At 42.1% G+C, this 20,908-nt stretch overlaps 1 protein-coding gene across 2 annotated transcripts in view; it reads right to left on the bottom strand.

Moving 5' to 3' along the window:
* Window positions 1-2,378: 2,378 nt before the first annotated feature.
* LOC127568251 (olfactomedin-like protein 2B) overlaps window positions 2,379-20,908 on the bottom strand; it is a 49,027-nt gene continuing 30,497 nt past the window's right edge. For both annotated transcript variants that reach the window (XM_052011776.1, XM_052011777.1), the window contains 3 exons: window positions 16,314-17,774; window positions 11,059-11,235; window positions 2,379-7,037 (listed from right to left, as the gene is read on the bottom strand). In XM_052011776.1, the coding sequence (XP_051867736.1) occupies window positions 6,436-7,037; window positions 11,059-11,235; window positions 16,314-17,774 (2,240 nt within the window). In that variant the 3' untranslated portion in view covers window positions 2,379-6,435. The remainder of the gene's footprint in view (window positions 7,038-11,058; window positions 11,236-16,313; window positions 17,775-20,908) is intronic.

Raw genomic sequence — 20,908 nt, forward strand, 5'->3', positions numbered from 1 at the left:
AGAGAGAGAGGTGAAGGGAGGAAAGGTTTCACTCCTGAGCTTGGAGCCAGCAATGGAGTGATTAAAATCTGGGATGTCCAAGGCTCCATATATGGAAGATTGCAAATATTTTGGATAATTATCAGCCCTGAGAAGATTACGGAGGCCAGAGTGAACTCATGGCAACCAAAATTCTTTAAATCTCCAGAGTGACTGATCACCACACTCCTGTAGAATTCGAAATATACATACTATCCTCTGCACAGAGAAATTTCACCTCATCTCAGTCCTAAATGACTGATGATTTTTCCTGAAACTTTGCTCCTGACCACACAAGTGCTGGATCCTCTGGCTGGGCGAAACAACCGCATGGCAGCTAATCAGTCCGATGTGGAATCACCTCTCATTTTCAAAACTCCAGGGGGTGAAGACCAAACCCCTTGTTGGACTCTCTCATCTTGAAATCATTCCAGTGAATTTTCACTACACAAACTCCCGGCAAGTAGTTCATTAGTTCTGGACAGCAAAACTGCACACACTACTGCTAATGAGGTCTTACCAAAACCATGCACAAAGTCAGGAGGACTTCCTTTGTACTCCAGCACACCCCCCCCCCCCCCCCCCCCCCCCCCCCCCTTGCTTTCCTAATAGCTTGGTATATCCTCATGTTCTATCTCAGCATTTCATAAACAGACAAACCAAGATTCCTCTGTTCTCTTTTCAAAAAGCATTGTTTTTCTAGTCCTCTTGCCAAAGTGCAGTCTCATATTGTCCACGTTATCTGTTGCATTTTTATCCACTCAGCTAACTTGTCCACAGCAGTCTCATTGCTCATCTTCCCTCCCACCTTCATATCCTCAGCAACTTACCTCATCATCTCAGTCATTAGAAGAAATGGTGAATAGCTGAGGGCCCAATACTGATCCGTATAACATTACACAAAAGAGCAGCTGAATTGAGTACTATCTACTCGTTCCCTATGAAGCTACAGACTGTCAACCATTTGCAGCTCAGGATGTCTTGGACTTCCCAGTGGGCTTGGTCTAACACACAAAGTACATGACGAGCTGGACATCAGATGCTGCCACAACTTTGCTGTTGGACCTGCAGTTCATCCCAATGGCAGAGCACTACTGTTACTGATAAGAGGATCACTCACATCTGGCCCCCTGAGTTTACACCAGGCCGTACTTGCTAATGGACAGGACAACAACCTCTTTCATTTCAATGGGAGTTGTTGCCCCTGTGGAAACAGGTAGGTGCAGGTAAGTTTTGAATTATTTTATTTCATTTTATTTTATATTTGGTAATTAATTGTTAATTATTTTTTAAATTAATACTTTGAGCTGGTTTAAACCTATTTGAATTGTTTTTATATGTCTCTGTCAGAGACATTTTTATTAACAATTCAAAAGCCTTCCGAAGTTTGCAGATGAAGCACGTGGCCTACCACCAGTCATGTCCCACTCCACTTTTGCCTGACACCCTCTTAGGTACAGAGGATCAGCTTATCTGTCTCTCTGGCTTTGGCTGCCGATCATGGCAGGCAGTAAGTGTGGGCAGCTGGGCAGGCCCAGTGTGAACCAACCTATTGATCTGTTTGGTCTTGGCAACATTGAGGTGCATAAGAATTTGACTCAACCAAACGTGACAAGTATTTGGAGTGAATGAGCAGTGGTTGAATGTGGCAGTGTGCCACAAAGTCACCAAAATGATGGGTGAGCAATGGGATTCCCAGTTACTCTGTACATCCCAAATGAGGGGAGAAAGAAATGAGATTAGTGTGGGATCAGAGTAAGTGGATGCTTGAAGGTTGGTTTGGATTCCGTGGGCCAAAGGATCTGTTTCCACCCTTCATGAATTTATAAATGGAGTGACGTTAGATTCTGTTCAATCCAGTCTACATATGAAATTTATCTGCAATGAAGTGTCCCAATGAAGAGTCATAAATACAGAGGTATTGAATCACAGTGAAACATGACATTATGAAACAAAAAACAGTATTAGTTATCTAATACCTATGTAGGATATTCTTCAATGAAATAGGGCATGGGAGGGGTAAGGAACCTGGTTACCCATTGCAAAAACTCAAGATATGACATTTAATCAGGACGCTCAATTATTAAAAGCAGAATTGGTTGAATATGAAGTATCATTTCAAAAACAAGATGTTTGTGCAGTTAGTGTAAGGTATTGCAGCTGGATACTTATTTGGACTTTTGACTTACCTAAATATAAAACAGTTAGTGAAGGTTCCCAAGAAAGTGACGAAAGTATATTTACAACCTTATACTTTGTTCAAAAGCACAGTTTATTCACTGTTGTACTGGAGAGAATCAATTGCAGATTATATTTCTATAAATTTGCATTAAGGAAATCATAAAAATACTGTCATCCAAAATAATTGAAATCCACCAGAAAAGTAAAGAACAAAATTTAGAAAAATAACATGTAATTTAAAAATGCTGTAAATCTGTTAAAAGCAAACAACACTTCTGAAAAAGGGTTTTCACCAAAAATTTGAATCTATCCTTTCTCTTAACCGTTACTGGTACTGAGTTTTAAGAGAGAATTTTGAAAGCTGAATTCATTTATTGGGATTCGGCTGGTGTTTGTGACGATCCTAACTAATTTGAGATTAGAGTTGGTCTTTTAACTAGACTATTTTAACCATTCCCAGGTTATCAAAATTCAGTTTAATTAATGACCCTGACAAGAAACCATGTCTTAAATTGTGCTGCTTTCATATTTTAATTGTGGTCTTTACTTATTTCAATTACCAGGAATTTTTCCAGTAATTTGATGCTTTCAAATGGTGACCACAACAGTAAACTGCTTGGATAAAGTTTATGTTAAAAAAAATAGTGGATATTGCTAAAGGCCAGTTTGCATTATTGCACTTAATCTCTCCATTTCCTCAGCTTTCCCATTGTAGCATCCTGCCTCATCTTCATTTCCTTCACAATCGTTTACATCAATATCAATGTTGCCCTATCATCCTGGCTGAATTTGAAGTCGCAGAAGCCAGACCTTAATGTTTAGCAGCCTACTTCTGAACAAGACTTTAAAAGAAACACCTACAGAGAAGGAGCATTAACCTATTTGATAAAAGGCATGGGTGCCAATTTGAGGGCAAAAATGAGTCGTGGGCAAAAGGCTGGGGCTGAGGGAAGAATTAATTGGATGAAGTCATCATACAGGAACATAATTGTGAGATTTCACTTCTCATTTCTTGAAACAAGCAATGAAGCCATTATTTCAGGACATGAAAAGCTTTAAATAATTGCAAATACTTCTTTCAAATGACTGGAGAATAATACTACACTGGAATTAGACTCAAGTTTCAATTGTCAAACAAATTTATTACACAGTAATAGAAAACGCCAATTGGTCCAACAACATATGTGATCATAATTTTTATCACACTTAGTAAGCTCCTCATTGGATAGAATGCAATAAATCGTTTGCAATTGCTGTTGCTAACCATAGTATCGGTTATAGTCTTCCATAACAGTTCACCTCCTCTCCTCATTGTATGCAGGGGCAATCTGATAGATCATCTCTTTGAAGGAAACAGACAAACAATGAGCTGAAAATGCAGTACTGATAAATACCAAGGTGATTGGAACCCAGTGAATTTAGGTAACTCACATAATTAAAAAGAGCTCTCTCTCAAGAAAATACTTATAACAAATTATGCAATGTTTTATTTGAATTGAGTGGATTGGCTCCTCCTCCTAGCTCCTGTCTGCTGACAACAACCACTAACGTGGCAACACTTTTATCAAAGTCAGTAAGAAAATTCTACTGTGGGTGAATTTGCTTTTTAACTCCATGAAACAATTAATGAAGTCTGAATTCTGAAAAAAAATTGTTTTAATGCTCCCTATACCACTGCCTTTGGAATTTCATGAAGAAATATTCATATAGATCACAAAACTTTTCATGTTTTACTCATTTACAGAATGTGGGCAAGATTGTCATTTCTGGTGTTCAGTGCCGATCCCTTGCTTTTGAGAAAGTGGTGGTGAGCTGTCCTCTTGAATTTATTTGCCTATTTTTATGGCGGATTCATTCTATCTGAGTAAAATATCTTGTTCATTTTGTATCTCACAGCAATCACCAATTTATTCCAAGTGTCAAGCAGAAACAGTTTAATCATGATGGATAAGGGGTTATTTAATATTTAATTAACATTTTGGCTATAATTACTTTCTTGATTCTCATGGCACATTCTAATTAGTTCACAGCTATTGCATTGAAGAATCATAGAATTTCAATACTCAATGAATTGCAGGCCTCACTAACCAATAAAACACTTCCATTTATCTGTAGTTTCACTGTTGTGTTATTGCTATCAAAGATAGTATCAGCTTATTTTCACCAAGATATTATGCACTCTCCAAAAATATGTTCCTCATGACATTACGTACCTCTGTAAAGAGGTGAGAAAAGTAAAACAAATTGCTACATCCTTTCCCCTCTCTCCCACAAAATCTCTTCATTAGTCTATGTGCCCAATTCATTCCCGGCCGTACAACAAGACAGGACTTCTCTGTTGTTGAAGATTTTGGAGCTGAATAGCTGCCACAAGCTCTATATGCCTGTGCAGCCCCTTTTCGAGGTATTTAGTAGTTATACTGACAATAACCCCTTTCCAAAAGCAAATGGAATTACCAGTGCTTACAGCAAGTCGTCATGTGACTCGCCTGTGTGTGCATGTGTCTGTGTTGCTGGGAAAGTGTGCCACCAGTGCACCCCTGAGAATGGAGGCAGGGGTGGGAAACTGGCTGCTGTCTTGTTCTCATGGCTCCAGGACCCGAGTTCAGTCCAGTTCCTGCCCCTCTCACTAAACCACGCCTTCGGTAAAGGCTCGGAAACCTTTGCCATGACTAAGATTCGTGCATAATTTTGGGAAAATCTCAACCAATTTCCAAGTGGAACCACAGAACAAGACATCCATCATTTAATCCTGAATTGGGCTTCTTACGCTGGGAGGCCACAAGCTTAGTGCTCTGGCACTGCTACAATGGGAGGTCTGATACTGTTGGATTCTTCTGTGCGTAGCAGCTGATGTAAAAGAAGCATGTGGGTTTTGTTGGCAAGCACACGCACCAAGTTTAAGCAAGAGCAGCTATCCTTGTGAATCCCAGCAAGGATGCCTGAAAGGCATCTTTTTCCTTTTCTCACTGAAAACCATGAGGGAATTGCAGTGCAAATTTCTATTTATTTTATGTTTGGCTGAGGAAAGCCCAATCCTGACCCTCAGGGCACAAAGTAGAAAGACACTGCAGTCCATCACCTTGGCAAACGCACAAATTCAGCCATAAAATGGAATGGGAAGCCTAATAGATGTCAGCAGCATTATATTGCATTCTAGTTGCTCCAAGCAGTACAGATGTTCCAAGCAATGGATCAATCATTCAATATAAATGCCACAACAACTTGCAGGGCCTGTGGTGAAGAAACACCTGGAGAACATGGGATCATTTTCTTTCCTAAATGACATATCATCTGACTTAAGATTCCACACCTACTTGATGGTTAATACTGGCATCACTGACCGCACATAATATTACATAGTACTGCTGTCAGTTTCAGACACTATAGCGATCTGCAGTTTTTATTTTACTGATCTACACTAAATAACCAAATATTCCCACCCCTACATTTCACAGAAAGTGTAAGATCAGATTTCTATCCAATTTATTAGTAAAAACTATATGTTGGGAAATTATTTGTAAATTATAAAGCACATGACCACCAATATTAAACACCACAGGAAGCAGCCATTTCTAATCAGTGAACGTTAAGGTGCAACACATACTTCAGTAATTCATACCTTTCAGTCATTGAGGAGATAATCCACAATAAAGAATACTTGGAAATAGAGGTCTTTGGAGGATGGTGAAATATTGTACCATTTGTTGTTACGCCGTCTATCAAGGCATGAGGTTAAGATGCAGTTGTTTCATGATTTAGAACATATAAACGTAATTACACCTGTGGAACTGAATCATCCCTGTGATTATTCCCAACAGTAGCTTGAAGGCCAGTTCAAAGTGCAGAGACATAGGTTGAGAGGCTGGTTTCTTCTCTGCAAAGTGACCAATGCCAAAGGAGCATGCAATTTTGTTGGTCGGCAAGCATGCCAAATTTAAGCAGGAGGAATGATCCATTTGAAACTCGGCAAGTAAGTCTGGCAGGCATCTTATTCCTCTCGGTCATGACATGCAAGGTATGCAATTATTGTATAAAGCGCAGGATAAAGGAGGGCCATTTGTGTTTCTGTATTTCTGTCTCTCTTTTAAAGCAGGTTACCTTGATTATATTAACACGAAACAGATCGATCTACAATCTGTGAATGAATATAAGAACATCAATCCCCTTATATATATTTTTTTTTACAAAGCCAAGTGCTTGAAGCTCATCACAAGTGTCTATGTGTTTTTCATTCTAATAGGCAAATGTGATACCATACGTGACTTGATGGCCTTTGTCCCATGCATACAGGATGCGCTCTTTAGGGTTATAGTCAATCTGAGTGGTGTATGAATACTCGTTGATAAATGGCAGCCTTGGATTGATCTGAGTGTTTGTGTGAGTGTCAAAAGCATATGAAATGTTAGCATGCTTCTTATTGTAGCTGTCCACTGCATACAGCACACCACAAACTATGAAGCAGTTGCCATAATAGTTCTTCCTCAGGCCGGTCCTCCAGGTAGTCTCCTTCTGGATGGACAAGTCAACGGTGTTGAGTCTGCTGATGATTATGACTTCCTGCAAGGAGCCTACATCGTCAATGGCTGGGTAGATAACCCAAAGACCATTTTCATCGACGGCAAAGTCTATATCGGAGTGGCCCTTCCACCTCCAGGGAGTGGCCTCGTCATACACCACGTCATGCAGCAGGCTCCAGGCTGCCACATACCTTTGCCTCAGGTCATATTTGATGATGTTGCGTGTGAAGGCTCTGTTGTAGTAGAAAGCCCCATGGTACACCACATGGCCTGTCCCAATCCAATTGTAAGGAAGTTTGTAGGAGTTACTCCAGCGACCTAGAAAGAGATACAGGAGAACTGAAGTTAACTTTTCATCTACTTCCTTGCCTCTCTTGTGGACACTGATTCCTGCTCAGCTTCCATGAACACCAGCTGCCAACCAGCACCTATCCAACCAGCCTTCTCCAGGCAGGAGTCTGAACAGTGAACGTTTTCATCTGGGGTGGGCGGGGGGGGGGGGGTGATAGTGGTGGAAGTGGGAATGCTGGGGGTGTTGAATTGGAAGGATGTTAAATCTATTCTGCCTTTCAAACAGATCATTGCTGATTTGAAGTTTAACTTCATCCTCCCACCTTGTCCCTGCAACAGCAGAGCCGGGTTCCTTCTCTGCCTGATATGAGAGCAGTGGAAACCACAGAACAAATGAAATAACAGCTCCTCTTCCAGCAATTTTGAAGCCAATTAAAGCGCTCCCATCTGAAATCCATTAATCCCAGTTGGGCTGGATCTCAATTTGAACAGCTTAATTCCACACCAAGCAATGTATCTGGCAAATGGAAATTTAACGCAGACAATACGCAGTTTTGTCTGATCCAGTTTTGGAATGTCTAAAATCTGCACTATCTCATTTATGTATCCATGCTCTGCCAGATCTCTTGATGACAGAGTATTGGATGCCTCATACCACGTTGCATGAAGAAACCTGATTGAGGGATTTAGATATTGAATAATAATGAGGGGCATAGATAGGGTAGATAGTAAGAAACTTCTCCCTATTGCAGAGGTGTCTAAAACCAGAGGGCATTGGTATGAATTACAGGCTGGAATCTATCTAAGAGATCTGAATGATATGTATGTGTTCCCAGCTACTGGCTCAGATCTAGTGAAAGATCAAAGATGCAAAATCCAAAAGGACTTTGTGGGGCCTGAGGAAACATCTTGAAGACAGTTCTAATACTCTTGAGTTGGCAATTGCCGCAATGTGCTGATGTTGGCATTGATGGTTAACTGCAAAAATGTTGCTATCTGGCCTGTCATGGCCCTTTTCTCCTGCCAGCAATTTATATAGCCATTATTCACGGTCATCAAACCAAATGTCAAATAGTCACTGCTTCCTTTATAAGGAGGTGACCAAGGTTTAACTACTCTGCATTTTGTGCAAGTCATTTTTGGAAAATTTCAGTGTATAAGTTTGAAGTTAAAATGGAAATGGATAGCATGACTGCTATTTTCTCAACTTGTTTCATTCCTTTTTGTACCAAACTCTTTTTCGCCTTCTTCGCCAAGTTCCCTCCCAGCCATGGGTCGAAAGAGACGGCTATGCCATCAACTCCCAATGGCTCTCTTGGGATGGTGTTCATAAGAAATGGAAGCACTCTCCAGAGAGTGATTCGCCTTCTGCATTCTCGATTTTCTTCCTTTCTGCCCACCATTTCCAGGAAAGCAATTGTGGGAAGAAAATTCAGGAACTGGCACCCTGTGCTCCTAAACCTGTGTAGAGGATTACATTTTTGAGGTTGTGGAAAATTACTGTAGGCTTGGATTATATATTACAGACAGATTTAGTGCAGGCATACTTTATAAATCCATCAAAAACAGATGTATCAATATTTCCTGGAGTCCTCAGTTTTCTTCTCCTGAAGGAAATACTTCATATCATTATTGTTTTAAGTGGCTGCTGGCCACTCTAGGACACCATCTGCGTTGCCATTCCTCGCGGCTGCTCTTAAACAGCAAATGGCGACCAATCCATCACAGAGAACATCACAGCCAGCTCAGATTTCTTACTTGTTCTTTTCTGTTTTCTATGAATTTTTCATTATTGGGAAAGGAACCATCAGATCCCACCCCTATTTGTTGAGCAGTTGGCTTGCTCATAGCAGGGCACATGCCATCTCCATTCTAATTAAAATGAGGAAGCTGACCTGAGGAATTGGATCAATGACCACAAAACACTCCAATTCAACAGGATAACCAGGCTCAACAACTGTGTATGAGTGTGTAACACCCAAGTGTGAAAGAATAGTCTGCAGTGTTCCTTTTAAATAACTTGTGGCTGACGATTGTGTTATGAGCAGAGAGAAGAAGAAAAATATCACAAGGTTCTCTTGCACTTTCAGCAGAACGTCTCAAACACCCAACAAATCTCAGTTTGAGATTTTCCTTCCAAACTTTGTGCACTTGACAGATTGGTCTGGGATTCAACTGCCATTCATACATTGAATAGTCTTTGTTAAAAAGCATTTCTGAATCACCTGCTGAGTTCCTCCAGCACTTTTTGTGTGTGTTGTTTCTGAATCACATTCTAGTTTTCTGGATTCAGCTTCTGGTCAGTAGTGGATAAGATTATTCTATTGCGGTCTGGTTGTGCAGCTTTGGTTAAGATTTTGCTCCATGGTAAGTAAATAAAATTCAGGAATTATTTCTTAATTACTAAATTGTGCTGTGGTTTCTGAAGTACTCTACATTGGCAAACTTTTGGATTGCTTGGTGGGGTTTATGCTATCTTAATTTCTATTTTATCCATATTCAGCATGCTTGAAAGACAACATTTTGAGAAATAGAATAAAGAAATAGACCATTCAGCCCTCAAACTTGCTCCACCTTTCACCCATACCATGGTGGGCACTTTGCCTCACCCACCTTCCTGTTTGATGCCCCTATCATCTGATTCCCTCACTGTCCAAAAACCTACCAATTCCAGCCTTGAATATACTCAACAAACAACTACAGTCCCCGGGACAGAGAATTCCTAATGTTTACAACCCTCTGCAGAAGGAAGTTTCTCCTTATCAAAGTCCCAAAAAACTGACCCATATCCTAAGACTTTTTATACCCTCCATCTAGTGGGAGCAGCATCTAGATATTTCTTAAATGTGGTGAGAGTTTTTGCCTCCACTGCCCCCATGGGTATAACATTCCAGATTCCAGTCACCCCCTTCTCAGATCCCATCTAAATCTCTTAAATCTTTTAGACCTTACCTTAGACCTTGGCCCTCTGGTTTTGGACACCTCTGCAAAAAAAAATGTTTCTTACTATCTGCCCTGACTATGCCCCTCTTAATTTTGTATGCCACGGACTCCACCACTCCAAGGAAAACAAACCTGGTCTATTCCGGTCTCTCCTCATAACCGAAACACTCCATTCCATGCAACAATCTGGTGAAGTCCTGGGTCTCTCCACAAAAGGTAACCCCTTCATCTTGGAAATCAATCTTTTTAATCAACATCATATTGACCCCAAGGTAAATTTTTCTGTCTTTTGGTAAAGAGGCCAACTGGATGTAGTACATCATTTATGATCTCACCATAACCCTGCACAATCTTAACAAGACAGCCCCCCAGCAAAAATGCTGAGATATCATTTATCTTTCTATTTGCTTGTCGTACCTACGTTCTTGTTTTTTTCATCTTGTAACCCAGCACATCAAGATCCCTCTGTATGCCAGCGCTCACTAATTTACCAACATTTAAGGAATATTCTGGTTCACTATCCTTTGTTCCAAAGTGAGTAACCTCAGACTTATCCACATTACACTTCTCACCCACTGACTTAACCAATCTATAAGCCTTTGCAGGCTTCTTACATCATCTCACAACTCGCTCACCCACCAACCTTTCAACCATCAACAAATGTGAACACGTTACATTCTTTCAACTAAGTCACTGATACAAATTATAAAGTCCTCAGCTCCCAGGATGATCTCTGTGGTATTCCATTAGTAATAGCCTATCAATGCGACAAAGACCAATTTATTCCTTCCCTCTATTTTCCGTCCTTTAACCCAACCTCTGTGGAATGTATGATGTCAGAATAGGCAAATGTTCTTCAGGTTTGAATGATAAGTGAAGGAGGAGTACAACACAATTTGTCCTTAAAATTGTCCACTAAAGAAAGCCGAAATAGGAACAGAAAATGCTGGAAACAATCAGCAGGTCCAGCAGCATCAGTGAAGCAAAATATTTCAGAGTTAATGCTTCAGGCCGATGGACTTTCAGAATTAAGAAAAGAACAGGTGTGTATTCTGTGGAAGAAAGAACATGAAACTTCCTTGTATTTGAGATACTTTGCTCTCACCTTGTTTGAAGTTCTCCATGTTGCGAAACTCTACCAAGGTGTTCCCATAATAGTAATTGGTTATGTAGATTTTATCACTTCGTGCTAATGGATCCTTCATCCAGGCCCCTTCATTCCTCCCATAAATGTGTTTGGTCTTGGGCTTAGAGATGGTCGACAAAGTCTCCTTGCACTCACCTGCAAGAAAGAAATTGGCACGTTAGCTTTACTGTCCGTCACACAATATTAACTCTCTGCACAAGAACATCAAATACTCATGCAGGGACAATGGTCAAAAGGCCCACAGTTGGACACTCAATCATCATGAAGGGATTGCAGATCATCCAAAGAAACAATACTCAACTGCTCTACCAAGTTCAGAACTTCAGCAAGACTATAACACAGAAGTGAAGCAGTCTGTTCTTATCAAGATGAAAACTCTCACTACCTTTGGTACAGAAAGCCAATTACAACTGTGGTGAAATTGCAAAACCATCAAGCTCACAGCCTGCCTTGAACTGAAAATGGTTAAAACAATCTAATGTTATGCCATAGTACGTTAAGAAATACTCACCGTTTATAATCTACTTTATAACCTACTAGTCTGCTCTGTTTTAAATATGAATGTAGTTTAAAATCAAAAATATCACTGCTGTTCACTTTCATCTTAGAAAACAAATGTGCAGTAAGTGGGTAGAATCAAGCCAGTTAATGACAGGCCACTAGGCCTTACATCGGTGGTAGGGAAATTATTGGAGAAAATTCCAAGGGATTGGGCTTGCATACATTTGGAAAGACGGGCTGATCAGGGATAGTCATCGTGGCTTTATGAGGGGAAAACTAATAAGGGGAAATGAGGGGGAGTTTCACTAATGTGATTGACTTTTTCTGAGGTGGTAACTAAAAGGAATGATGAAGGCAGAGCAAGTAGGGTTAGTGCAGATGGGCAAAAAGGTAAAAGTTAGTATGATGTGGTGGGCTGAAGGACTGTTTCTATGCTGTACAACTCCATGACTGTAGAATATCCTCACTAAGACACTCACCTCTGAAACCAATAAGACAAATCTACCATTCTGTTTAAGATGCAATACGATATATTTTACAGATAGATTTACATTTATGTAGCACCTTTCACATCCACAGGGTATCCTCAAGTATTTTACTGCCAGTGAACTATTTTAGTCATCATTGTAAATGTGACAGCCCATTTCCACACAGCAGGCTTGATATGACAATGATCAGATCTTCATCATTTTAGTCAGTAATACTTTTTCAGGAATAAATTTGGCCAGTACACTTGGGAAAATTCCCATTTTTCAAAATAGTGCCATGTTTTAAAAATCCACCTGTGAGAGAAAAGGGGGTCCTCAATTTCAATGCTTCATTTCGAACGGCTTCCCAGAGGTTAGGTCAGATTAATTAAAATGCAACTTGTAATTTAGGACATTCCGATGGCAGAAACGTAAGCCAGTAATTTTTTTTGGCAATCATTCCCAGCTGGCCAGACACGTTGTGCTACAGTACAAGTGTTGTTTTGGAAATTGACTGCAAACAAAAAAGTTCAGTGCAGAAGATAAATGACTTCCAGCATTAGTGGGCTTGTACATGACCAAATCGGATAAATGACAGGTCCTTGTGAGTCTTTATTGGGCTTAGACCATGGTAATGTGTTGACATTAAGTATTTATAACTGCAGCAAGGATTTAATATGATTTTCCTTTTTGTCTGGCCTGTGGATGAAACTTGAAACTGGCTCAGCCAGTGGCTCCCCTGCTGAGATTCCACTGCAATTTGCTTCAGAATGTTGTGTGATGCTGGAGCAGTTGGTCCTGAGGACGCTGATGGAATAAATGGAGTACTGAGCGGCCCTGTAATTAGCAGGCTTCAATGCTGAATGTGGAATAATAAAGCTCTCTCAAATGCCAAGTAAGTTACAAGATATTTGTACGTTGCTGAGATAGGTAGGCCAACAGGGACCCAGAATCAATCCAGCTAGGTCCAAGCAGTACAAGCCCAGGTTCAGTTTTTAGTGTGGGTCATTCACTCTCTAGTCAGGGCTTCAGGGTTGTTATCCTTTATTGGAAGGTGTGGATATCAGTGCAAGTCAGTTGAAATCACTCTTATTTCAAAATCCTACCACTGAATGTCATCAGTAGCTGGATTCTTCTGTCACTGAGGTTGGTAAATGCATGGAACTATCGCCTCACATAAACTATTCAATTGTCCATCACCATTCATGACTGGATGTATCAAGCCTCTAGATATTATTTGTTGTTCTTGCACTGGCTTAGTTCCATTCAGTATGCTGCTCCTATTGTTCAGCATGCATGCAACCCTGTATTGTAGCTTCACAAGGTGGGTGCTTCCCCTCCATGTTCTTCTACACTCTTCACTGAAACAAATTTGGTCCCCTTGTTTGATGGCAATGATATCATGAAGGATATGCCAATCCATAAACTTACAGATTGTGGTGGAGTACAGTTTTGTTGCTCGTGGTCCAAACTGCATTTGTTATTGTACAGAAAGAGACCATTTGTCCTTTGAATCTGTACCAGTTCCTGGTACAGCAATGTCTTCAGCCCCTTTCCCCCACTCTTTCCCTATTTGCCTTCAAAGCATGGGTTCATTCTGTCTCCACCTCTCTTCGTTTGTTTATGATTTTATTCCATTGTAGAAGCTCAGATTTGAAATGCTTGATCTGAATGTATTCCACTCAGCAGGGTGACGATGTGACACAGCATGATGGAATATGTCCTCAATAGAAGGATGGGACTTCTCTCTCTGAGAATTGTGTAATCACAGAAAGGCTGCAGGACGGGAGGAGACTATTCGGCCCATCAGTTCAGTATGGGCTCTAACAACAATCCAGTCAGTCCCACTCCTCTGCCCTCACCCATGCCAGCTCATCCCACTCTCGCATCCCTACCCTCAGCCCTGGAAATTCTTGTCAAGCTCCCCTTTAAACACTACAATTGAATTTTTCCCTTTGGCAGTACATTCCTGACCCTAACTACTTGCTAAATCATCAGTCACCTCATTGTTATATCTCTTTTTTCTTGACTCTATTGCCAATGATAACAGTTTCTCTCCATTTTGTTTCTATGCCTTTATGATTTTAACTACCTCTGGCGGATTCCCTTGCCACCTCCTCTGTTCCAAGCAGTGTAACACCAGCTTCTCCAATCAATTCACATAACAGAAGTTCCCCATCCCTGGAATTATTTTGATAAATCTCCTTTGCGTCTTCTCTAAAGCCTTTGCATCCTTCCTAAAGTATGGCACCCAGAACTCAGTCCAAATATCCAGATGTGGCTGGACTTGTATTTCATTAATGTTCATCATGACTTACTTCCTCTTACACAATGTACATGAAGCCAACAATTCCATCTGCTTTTTAACCACTTCTCAACCTGCCTCGCCACTTACAATCAACTGTGCACAGTCCTCAGACCTTTTACTCCTTAAAGAATTGTGCCCTCTAGTTTCTATTACTACTTCTTACTTTTTGTACCAGAATTTAACACCTCTCATATTTCAGCATTAAGTTTCATCTGCCACCTATCTGCAAATTCCACCAGCCTTAAATCTGTTGTTACCCTCCTCAAGGATATGAGGCAATGATTGGAGGACTGGAGGCTAAGCCCCCAAGTTTTATAATCATCTGTAAATTTGGAAATTCTGCCCAATACACCCAAGTTAAAATCATTAATATATACTAAGAAAAACAATGTCAACCCCTTGGGAACTTCACTGTGTAGTTCCCACTATTTTTCTTTATTTCCTCTATCAGTGTTTCCATGGATAAATATATCTGCAACAGATAAATTGGTGAAGTTGAGGTCAAGTTGAATTTTCCCTCATTTTCGTTCTGTACAACCTTCTGCAGACTCAGTCAGGCAGTTCTGTCCTTCTGAATTTGGCCAGCTCAATCAATGTGCAGCCTTCATTATGGATGTTCCTGTCCTCCAGCTAGAGTGCACTCTGTAGACTTGCATTCAACAGTGCCTCTTCCATGTGTCACATCCCCCACCCTGGAACATTCTGAACCCTCTCTTTCCAAGTAATGGATGCATCTATCCACAAAGTTGTATCTTTTTGCTCAAGGCATATCCAAAACCACCTTTCCCTAACACTTTGATCCAAGTGTTCATCTCTTCCAAAGCATCAATATGGGCCTTACTGAAGTTATTAGTGACATTCTAAGTGACAGTAAATACAAATATCATCCATCTACCTGCAGCCCTTGTCACGTCCAAACCCTGTTGTTCCAATGTTCTCCCGATCTCACTCTTACCAAATCATTTCCTCATGCAAAACTCTGCTGACCAATTTTTCTCATCAACTTTCCTCACAGCCTTACACTGATTCCCAGTACCCTATGACCATACATTTTAAAGTCCAATTTATGTTTTAAATTTGATTTCCAGCCTTACCTCTCCCAATATTTGAAATTATCTCTACGTTTTTAACCCCTGCCCAAGCCACTGACTTTGGCCTCCTGTGCATCCCAATTTTTTTCAAACCTTCTTTCATAGTTCCTTCTGTAAACCTCTTTGCAATTTCACCTGAGGTTCACCAATCCTTCATCTTAAAGCCATGCTTTTGATCATCCCTGCAATTATTTACTTCTCTGACTCAGGCATCTTTTTTTTTATAATGTCTCTGCAGATCCTTGGGAGGATTTTCTACATAAAAGGTGTTGTATAAGTGCTATGATTTCAAACTGTGAGATTATCTGTCCAAACACTCTTCCCTTGGCCCATTTGTATTTACCAAGATTGACACTGTATTCAAAGGTGCAACACCTGAAAATAAAAAAAAATTGCAAATGGAAATCTGGAATAAAAGCAGAAAATGCTGGAAACCCTCAGCAGGTCAGGCAACATCAGTGGAAGGTGAAACAGATTCAACATTTCAGATTGAAGACCCTGTTCAAAACTGAAAAAGTGAGAAAACAAATGAGGTAACAAACTTGCTTTCTTACTTTTCCGGTACTAACAAGAGGTCTTTGACCTGAAATGTTGACTCTGTTTCTCTTTCCACAGGCGCTGCCTGACCTCCCAAGTAGTTCTGGCATTTTCTGTTCAATCCAACCTACTTAACTGTTTACCATCCATTTGTGTGAAAGCTTATCAAAGTGTGATCAGAACCAATAGCAAATTCAAAGTATCCAGTTATCAAACCGGAACATGTTTCCTAATAAATGGAATAAACTCAGCACAAATATATACTGCCATTATAAAAAGCAAATTCTGTTTTGATGGAATCTCACATACCAAAACTTCGGTAACTTTCATTCGAATTGTAGCTTACACGTTGTCTCCGTGTGCCCTCCACATGTGGTCTCCTTCTGGCAAGGGGAGCAAGTAAAGTTGTCCTGGCATTTGGAGAACGGGTTGCAGTTCTTCGCTTGGTGGTGGTGACAGTGTCTGCCATGGTTGAGGTGGTGGTGGGTGTGGTGGTGGTCGGTATGGTGGTGGTGGTGAGTGTTGTGGTTGTGGTGGTGGGTGTTGTGGTGGTGGGTGTTGTTGTGGTCACGGTGATTGTAGTGGTGGTGGGTGTTGTGGTTGTGGTGGTGGGTGTTGTGGTCACGGTGATGGTGGTGGTGGGTGTGGTGGTTGTAGCAGTTGTGGTGGTTGTAGCAGTTGTGGTGGTGGGTGCTGTGGTTGGTACAGTGGTGGTGGGTATTGGTGTGGTGGTAGGTATGGTAGTCGTGGTGGTGGGGGTTGTGGGGACAGTGGTTGCCATAGTGGTGGGTGTTGTGCTGGGTTCAGTGGTTGCGGGGGTGGTGGGTGTGGTCCTCATGGTGGTTGGTATTGCGGCTGTAGTGGATGTTGTGGTGGGTACAGTAGTCATGGTGGTGGGTGTGGTAGTGGGTACAGTGCTCATGGTGGTGGCTGCAGTGCTTGTAGTGGTGTCCACAGGGACAGTGGTGGGAAGTTCAGTGGTCGCTGCTGTTGTACTTGCGGTTGTGAGGACTGTGGTGCTCAGCCTGGTTGCTGCCAGGTCTGTAGTGTTAGCTGTGGCTGTTGTGGTGGGAGGGGCAGCAGTGGTGTTCGAGTGGGGTGGGACGTTTGAAGCAGTTGCTGCATTGTCAGTGGGGGTGGTGGCAGGGATAGTGACGGGAGCTTCGCTGATGGGAACTGTTGTGGTGGTGACTGTGGAGGATGTGGGAGCAGTATTGGGTGGTGGTAGGGGAGCAGAAGCTGGTGAGGTTGGGATGTCAGAAGCATGAGTCATGGTGGGGGTGGGGGTGGGGACTGGGACGGTGGCAAAAGTTGTGTTTGCTGTGGAGTTTATAGAAAGATCTGAGACAAGAGTGTGGGTGGAAGGTGGGATGGAAGCAGTGGTGTTGAGAGCAGTGGTGTTGAGAGCAGTGGTGTTGAGAGCAGTGGTGTTGAGAGCAGTGGCAGGCTCTGAGGCGTTGGCTTGGCTGGACTGAGCAAGGTGAAGCTCTGGAGTGGTCACAGAAAAGTTAGTTATATTGGTACCGCTGGAGGTGACAGTCACACTGGGAATTGTTGAACCTTCAACAAGAACTGGACCAGTATCGGTCAAAGACTCCATCTCATCTGTGGCATTCAGCTGACCACTGGATTTTGTTGCTGTCTCTGGAGTGATGGTTGTGAGTACAGAAATTGGTGTCTGAGAAGCATTAACCGCAGGATCTATCTGCTTAATCAGTTGATCATCCAAAAAGAGGAGAGTTCCATCCTCGCCGCTGGCAGAGCTGGCTTCTGTTCAGAAAGTAAGAAATAGTGAGTTAAGTTCTGCTGAAAGGCCCCATCTGTTACCTTAGTCTTTTATCCCTTTCTTATGTTAACCTCTTGCTGTGTACTTCCTGTTTTTAAATGAAACTCAGTATCCAATAAAACCTTGTTGATTTACATTATTTTCAGAATAAAGATGATTGCAACAGTGGATATTTTATTGGCTTTTGTTGGCTCTGATTCAAAGCTATTTAAGTGGTAACATCACTGTTGGAAATGAAACTTGCTTCAATTATTGATGTTTCCCACCAGGTTGTTCTTAACACCGAAGTCAATGAGAGTGAAAACCAGAGCTCAAGTGTGGATTTTCAGAGCCTGGGGCCTTTTAAGATTCTCCAGTGTTGTTTTCTGGAAACATGAATCAGCACAAAGTGTACCCTGGTACAGGTCTACATCCAAAAGTTTGCAATGCTTTTCACAATAAATAAGCCACATCATGTTTTTTAATATGTCAGCAGTTTAAGTCCTGCCCCAAAACTACCTCTTGAGCCAAAATGCCGATTTATGATTAAATGCCTTATATACAGAAAACTTCCCATCCTTTCTATTAGAGCAATCGTAAACTTAAGCAAGATGTATGTAAATCCATCACTGTCTCCAAATAAGCAACAACTTGAATTTATACATCAGTCTGGGAATTCCTTCTCACAACTCCAACAATAACACTTATGCAATGGAAGATTGGGCGAGAGCAATTTTACACATAATTCTAGGTGCCTTTGCATCTGGCAGATGATTCAACTGCTGACTTATCAGCAGGACTTTATTTATACTAGCACCAATTTTTTTTCAGCGTAAAACTCACTCAACATGCCAGCAATAGTGCAACACCCAAATTCAACACTACTGGTCTGAAAAGTAACGGTTCTTAGTTACCCAGGTTATACTAATCCTGTTTCCCTTGAAACCATATTTGTGGGGTCAACTCTCAGTGTATTCTTTATCCTCACGGATCTTTTACCTGAAATATGGCCTCAGATACAACTGGACTGTTTTGCCGTGGAGGTCAAGGTCACTGGCAGTCTCAGCTTTGTGCCCTTGTGGTTATTCTAGGCTGTTGCTGCTGATCCCTGCTGCAGTTAATGCCTCTCCTTTCTCGATCTCTCCATCTACATCCCAGGAGATTCTTTATCCACTGACATCTTCTACAAACCCACCGATGCCCACAGCTACCTTGATTACAGCTCCTCTCAACCTGTCTCTTGTAAGGATGCTATCCCTTTCTCTCAATTTCTCCGCCTCTGCTGCATCTGCTCCCATGATGAGGCTTTCCACTCCAGGACATCTGGGATGTCCAACTTTGTTACTAACCGTGGCTTCCCCCCTACTGTGGTTGAGAGAGCTCACATCCACCATTTCCTGCACCTCTGCTCTCACCCCCAACTCCTCCCAGACCCAACAGGGATTGGGTCCCCCTTGTCCTTACATTTCATCCCACCAGCCTACATATCCAACACATGATTCGCCACCACTTCTGCCATCTCTAACGGGACCCCACCACCAAGCATATCTTCCCCTCCCCACCCCTTTCTGCATTTCACAGGGACCATTCTCTCTGCGACTCCCTAGTTCACTCCTCCCTCCCCGCCCATCCTGCTCCCACTGCCCCCGCCATAGGTGTAACACCTGCCCCTGCATCATCTCCATCCAGGGACCCAAACAGTCCTTTCAGGTGAAGCAGAGTTCTACCTGCACCTCCCATAAAATTATCCACTGCATTTGGTGCTCCAAGTGTGTCCTCCTCTACATTGGTGAGACCAAACGCAGATGAGGTGACCGTTTTGTAGAATACCTGCGCTCCATCCATAAAAGCGATCTGCATCTCCACATTGCCAGTTACGTCAACTCCCCCTCCCACTCCATCACAGATATATCAGTCCTCAGCTTCCTCCACTGCCAGGAGAAGTCTAAACGCAAACTGGAGGAACAGCACCTCACTTTCTGTCTTGGGACCTTATGGCATGAACATTGAATTCTCCCACTTTAAGTAAACCAATTCACCCCCCCCACCCCCACCATGCCTCTTCTTTTCTTCCCTTTCTTAGCCATTCTCTCTTTTTTCTCCTCGCCTATTTCTTTTTTTTCCTCTCCTCCCCTCCCCCCATGGGGCGCCTGCCTCCAGACCTTCGTCTAACTCTGCCCCGTCTCAGCTCATCTGCTACTGAGACCATTTGTGACCACAGAGTTTGGCTGTCCCAGCACTCCCCTGCACATTCTCCTATTCAATCAACCTCTGCAAACTTGGCCTCACACAGAACTCTGCTGTTTGTATCCGAACATGAACAAAGTCCTGCTCACATTTCACCCGTGTGTCCCTGACATTAAAATTGCTACTCCTGTTTTTAAACTCCTCATCCAGCACCACATCATTCCAACATCTCAGTACGGCTTAAATCCTGACCTCTTATGCAAGTTTGATTTCATCACTCCATCCATCAGTGGCTGCCAAGCAACTAAAAGCTCGAGAGTTCACTCCCAAAACTTCTCAGTCTTTCTTCCCCGTCTTTCTCCACTTGGGATATGACTCATCCCCTGGTGTATCTGCTCTCCCCTCCTCCCTCAATCTGCCCATCACTATCTCTTACCTGCATCTACCTATCACCACCTTGTGCCCACTCTGCCTCCCCTCTTTGGTCCACCTGTCACTGCTCTGTTTCTCCCCCTATTTATTGGGCTTCCCCTATTCCAATCTTCAGTCCTGAAGAAGCGTCCTGACCCGAAATGTTGACCATCTGTTTTTCCTCATGGATGCTGCCTGGCCTGCTGAGTTCCTCCAGCATCTTGTTGTTTTTTTCATCTAGATTCCAGCATCTTCAGTTATTTGTTTCTGTTCCTTTAACACTTAACCACACAGGCAGATACTGGGATTGATGACCTCTAAAGCCAGTCAAAGAGCCATATTGTCCAAATGGAGAAAGGAGGGGAAGAAAGACTGAGAAGTTTCGGGAGAGAACTGTGAGAGTTCAAGAATGTAGATTTGGGGATGGGGATTAAACGCAGCTTTGAATATGTTATCCACCTCCTAAGATTGTAAAAAAACAATACATTTCAAATTATTACTGGGAGAAAAATTAGGTGGAATAGGTGAAAGCAAAAACTCC

The sequence above is a fragment of the Pristis pectinata genome, chromosome 3 (assembly GCF_009764475.1).
Source record: "Pristis pectinata isolate sPriPec2 chromosome 3, sPriPec2.1.pri, whole genome shotgun sequence".
In the NCBI taxonomy this organism is placed as follows: domain Eukaryota; kingdom Metazoa; phylum Chordata; class Chondrichthyes; order Rhinopristiformes; family Pristidae; genus Pristis; species Pristis pectinata.